The 2,748-nt window shown below is 37.2% G+C and overlaps 1 protein-coding gene across 1 annotated transcript in view; it reads right to left on the bottom strand.

Moving 5' to 3' along the window:
- Nucleotides 1-264: 264 nt before the first annotated feature.
- Nucleotides 265-2,748, bottom strand: part of LOC107685726 (acyl-coenzyme A thioesterase 9, mitochondrial-like) — a 7,221-nt gene continuing 4,737 nt past the window's right edge. The window contains exons 3-13 of the mRNA XM_016482421.1: nucleotides 2,647-2,684; nucleotides 2,220-2,303; nucleotides 2,039-2,142; nucleotides 1,885-1,958; nucleotides 1,727-1,794; nucleotides 1,526-1,637; nucleotides 1,358-1,448; nucleotides 1,152-1,237; nucleotides 978-1,065; nucleotides 741-891; nucleotides 265-658 (exon numbers count right to left, since the gene is read on the bottom strand). Of these exons, the coding sequence (XP_016337907.1) occupies nucleotides 597-658; nucleotides 741-891; nucleotides 978-1,065; nucleotides 1,152-1,237; nucleotides 1,358-1,448; nucleotides 1,526-1,637; nucleotides 1,727-1,794; nucleotides 1,885-1,958; nucleotides 2,039-2,142; nucleotides 2,220-2,303; nucleotides 2,647-2,684 (958 nt within the window). The 3' untranslated portion in view covers nucleotides 265-596. The remainder of the gene's footprint in view (nucleotides 659-740; nucleotides 892-977; nucleotides 1,066-1,151; nucleotides 1,238-1,357; nucleotides 1,449-1,525; nucleotides 1,638-1,726; nucleotides 1,795-1,884; nucleotides 1,959-2,038; nucleotides 2,143-2,219; nucleotides 2,304-2,646; nucleotides 2,685-2,748) is intronic.

The raw sequence follows: 2,748 nt of genomic DNA, 5'->3' as shown, positions 1-2,748 counted from the left end.
ATTTTCTATAGAGCGATCAAAATACAGAACTATTGAAATAGGCGTATCTTTTCCAACACGCGCTGTACGCCGTAGACCAATCACAACAGACTAGGCCATCTGACCAATCAGAGCAGAGCAGGCTCACGGAAAGGAGGGGTTTAGAGAGACTGAATCTTTGAACTGCTACGAACGAATCGTTGAGAATCGCTGGAAAATGAGGTGATATTAAATGCATATTTTGAGAAAACTAAAGCGTTTTTTGACCTTGCATGCATATAATCCTATTGTAGGAGACTCCCAAAACAATATTAGGAACCGTAAAAATGGCATAATAGGGGCACATTAATGACTAAATAGGTTTAAAATTGCCACAATCAAGCTGCAAAACCATTTCACTAAATGCTCCTCTCCCACTGTAAGTTTACAATTGTGAAAAAATCATATTTTAGATTTATATAAAATGCAGTGAACAATAAAATATATTGTGAATATAAAATGAACGGAACTAAAAAAAAATAATAGTCGAATCCACACATACACTCTCATGTAACTACAGCGGTGACCATCATCGCAGCTTTGGCAGGAATCTCATCCTATCAGCACATCCCAGATGCTCAACCTTGGCTCCTCATGGTCTCATCAAAGTGCCTCTTTCCATCCAGGTAAAGCATAGACTCTGCAAATTACAACAATATTAAATTACAAGTAATACCATTAAAATATAATGTAACAATATTTGTAAAAAGCTGTATTCTGACCTCCATAGCTCTGTGGAACAATAGCTGGGATATCCTTCTCAACACGAAAAGTAAAGTGAAACACATTTGTGGTGCTGTGTTGCCGGGTCAATGGGTCAAGCACCTCTGTGTGAACCCTGACCTGGATGTGCATCCCTTCAGTGTAACAAACCTGACAGAACAGTATTATCATCGATCTTATTCTGAAGGACAAAAATGGCTACAAATGAGTGCATTTGATATTTAACAATTTAGAACCTGTGAGGACAGCAATAGCAAAGAGCCAATTTCTACTGGCTTTCGAAATACAATGTCATCTACAGCCACCAGCGTTGGTCTGCATCCACTGAAAGATACAAATATAGCCATGTGATGAAATGAAATACTTCTTTACAGGTAATATTCAATAGTCAACAAAGGGGAATCTCTTACGCAAATGCACAAGCATTCGCCCAACCAAGTTCATAGGCCTTTCTCATCAAAAATCCACCAAATATCCGGTTGAAGATATTTCTTTCCTGTATAATACAAAGAATAAAGAAAGTCCAGGCAAGTACATAAAAAAACATCAAGCAAATGTACTAATTGACATTGTCAGTTTCATCGATTAGGCCTAAGTATTGCAAAAAAATACTTACTTGTGGATGGCAAATCTCAAGCCCTTTCATTTTGGCATCTTCCATCCACACGGAGTTGGGTGGTAAAATACGACTCCGAAAGCTGACAGTTCTATTGGGAGAAGGTAAATATTGCTAAAAAAAAAAATGGGCACAGATTTATAGCTGTGTTTTGATGATAAATCTGACCGTGTGTCTAGAGTGTTGAGGAACAGGTTGTGAATGAGAGTCCTCTCCTCAGCTGTAGGAGCCACTTTCAGAAGAGATGCTGTGCTCAGCTCCACACGCCTCGTCTTGTTAACTGATCAATATAGAGAGCATCAGTCTTGCTCTAAATATTTCAAATTGAAGTCGCAATTGTGATTACAAGCAAACAAAAGTGCTACTCACTCTCTCCTTGCTGAAAAATTGCATCTTCCTCTGGACTCTCTAGTTTTAGTGGGTTTATAAAAGCTGCCCTGGTAAACCGTACATAACCCATGCATTAATTTACAGACACAATACCGCAATCATAAATATGTTTATCATACCAACATGTTTAATGTTACCTTTTGTTTTCAGGATCTCGAGCCACCATTACAAAAGTGGCATCTAATACATCAGTGTACGCCCCATCATGATACTGTGAAAATGGTTCATTTAGTTCAATGCCACTTTTATGTGCAACATTTAATACGTTTTATTAACAGACTTTAGGAATACCTGAGACATGTGCATTTTAGCTTCTATTGAGGTTTTGCCAACCCACGTCACATGACCTGTGAACTTGATGTCACAGTCAGGGTAGATGATGTTTTTTCTCATGTCTGTGAAACAATAAAACAGAATTTAATGAATTAATTTAACAACAACAAAAAATGACTACTACTTCAAGAAGCAATACCGATTTTGTCCACTAGGGCGGTGACAATAGACAGTGGAGATCTTTTCAGCTCCTTATTCCATGTGTGAGAGTAACAGATGAGCACTAAAGAGACAAGAATGAGACGGTATGTGATAAGAAAGAGCGAGTTATGATCAGACAATACTGCTGTGATTACCTACATTTTTTTAAAACATAAAGGTTCTTTATTGGCATCTATGATCAAATGAAGAACCTTTAACATCCATGAAACCCTTCCATTGCACAAGAGGTTCTTAACCACGGAAAAAGGTCATTTAGATTATTAAAATGTTCTTTACACTGAGAAAAATGGTTCTTTTAAGAAATGTTCACTGAAAATGTATTTGAGGAACATAAAACGGTTCTTTAATGGCATCACTGTGAAAACCCGCTTTCGGAACCTATATTTTTAAGATGTATTTATTACCAGCTAAACTGTCCAAGTCCTCCAAAATCCTTCCAAACCTGTTGAGAAAAAGGTATTTAAGCAAAAGAAATGTACTCAGATCAGAATGAATATTCAAAAATG

This window comes from Sinocyclocheilus anshuiensis, unplaced genomic scaffold (genome assembly GCF_001515605.1).
Source record: "Sinocyclocheilus anshuiensis isolate Anshui unplaced genomic scaffold, SAMN03320099.WGS_v1.1 scaffold257, whole genome shotgun sequence".
NCBI classification, from domain to species: Eukaryota; Metazoa; Chordata; class Actinopteri; order Cypriniformes; family Cyprinidae; genus Sinocyclocheilus; species Sinocyclocheilus anshuiensis.
Note: the sequence above shows the minus strand (reverse complement) of the source record. Positions and strands in the feature narration are given on the sequence as shown.